Source organism: Gastrolobium bilobum, unplaced genomic scaffold (genome assembly GCF_033153095.1).
Source record: "Gastrolobium bilobum isolate Gb01-03AN ecotype WA unplaced genomic scaffold, APGP_CSIRO_Gbil_v1 utg33520, whole genome shotgun sequence".
Lineage (NCBI taxonomy): Eukaryota > Viridiplantae > Streptophyta > Magnoliopsida > Fabales > Fabaceae > Gastrolobium > Gastrolobium bilobum.
In genome coordinates this window covers 1-1,623 of record NW_026895951.1, presented here as the reverse complement: position 1 = coordinate 1,623, position 1,623 = coordinate 1, and the positions used below count along the sequence as shown (strand labels likewise).

General features: G+C 44.1%; 1 protein-coding gene across 1 annotated transcript; it reads right to left on the bottom strand.

Annotated features, from left to right (window-relative positions):
- Positions 1 to 922: 922 nt before the first annotated feature.
- On the bottom strand, positions 923 to 1,561 carry LOC133296937 (uncharacterized). Its single transcript, XM_061495982.1, has one exon. It carries the CDS (start codon positions 1,559 to 1,561, stop codon positions 923 to 925), a length of 639 nt encoding a protein of 212 aa, XP_061351966.1.
- Positions 1,562 to 1,623: the final 62 nt, after the last annotated feature.

Below are 1,623 nucleotides of genomic sequence, written 5' to 3'. Positions count from 1 at the left end.
GCTTAGGGTTTAGAGGGCACTTCTAATAAGGTTCCATCTATGCAGCGGAATTAAGGGCATAGTTAGGGATACCAGGATTCCAAGGTACTACTTCTATTTGTCATGCTCCCAAAAGTATTAAACTTGTTCCTTTATTCTGTAGCTATTGTCTAAGATTCTCTAAGTCCAAAGTAACCAAGTCTATCCTTTTACAATGTACTTAACAAGATTAGGATACCAACCAAATTATGGACTATTTCCTTATCTCTTTGAGTTCCATGAAACATTCTTCACAAGTATCAGTCCACTCAAAAGGTATATTCTTCCGAGTGAGACGGGTAAGAGGCTGTACTAATTGCGAGAATTTCTGAGTGAATCTCCTTAAGGGTTTGTAAAGTTGTTCTCTAATGTGGAATATAACTACTACAGATTTATGATACGGTACAAGATCCTTCAGTAGAAGTACGAATTTTTTTTTTTTTTTTTCAACTCATAAGGTAAAGGAGTTGGGGTGAGACCTAGTCCAATTGCAGTGTGCCATGCAATAAAGAACTTAATGTTCCAGAATCATGATAACAGAAAGGGGATGACCATTCAAAATTACATTACCTCGGATCAAGTTTGGATGTTTCTGAGCTTCATTTGCATCAAGAGTGAACACTCTAGTTTGGGTAGGGGGTCGATTAGGATTATGGGGGCAATCAGAAACAAAGTGTCCCGACTGTCCACACCTGTAGCATAAGTTGTTCTCGCGCCGGCAGACTCCAGAATGATACTTTCCACACGTAGCACAAGCATTGGAACTCTGTCGTCCGGTTGATGATTGACCAGGAGCATTATTCCTCTTGAAATTTCCAGTTCGAGCTTGCATTTGCGGGCCAGTGCCTTTGTTCATTCCGGTATTCCTTCTGAAGAAACGGCCGTCTTTGCTTCCTCCCGGTGGCTATACTAGTTGCTCGAACAGATTCTTTGCTTCATTGATAATGCCTTCCGCTTGCCGACTCTGATTGATTAATTCTGGAAGTGTACGGTTTGCAGAAGTCAGGATGAGCTTACGGATCTCTGGATGTAGTCCGCTTTCAAATTTCTCAATCTGCCATTCCTCGTCATAGATGTTCCGATCAAAGTTGGCATATTCCATCAGCTGCCCAAATGTAGTAATGTATTCATTGACAGTCATGTTGTCCTGCCTTAGTGATAGCAGCTCAGTGTGCTTCATTCTTCTCATAGCCTTCGGAAAATACTTGTCTAGGAAGACTCGTCTGAACACGGCCCAAGTCAGATCAACATTTTGAGCTCGCAGCAGAGCCCTCGCACCGGTCCACCAAGTCAAAGCTTCTCCCATCAGCTGGTATGAGGCGTAGTCGGTCTTCTGTTCCTCTGGACATCCCATTCGCTCGAATATGTGCTCGATCATCTGCAGCCATCTTGCTGCAGCCTCAGGGTCATCTCCACCTTCCAATGTAGGTGGTTGGAAGTTGCGGAAGTCTTTCAACCTCCGTCGGGAAATTTCCTCAGCATTGTCGGGCATTTGGGGTTGGTTCGGGTTCTGTTGCCGATATTCTCGCCATTCTTGGCTCATGTTCTGGACAAACGTGGCCAACCCCCCAACCGTAGTAATGAGTTCATCAGGTGCATTGCTTG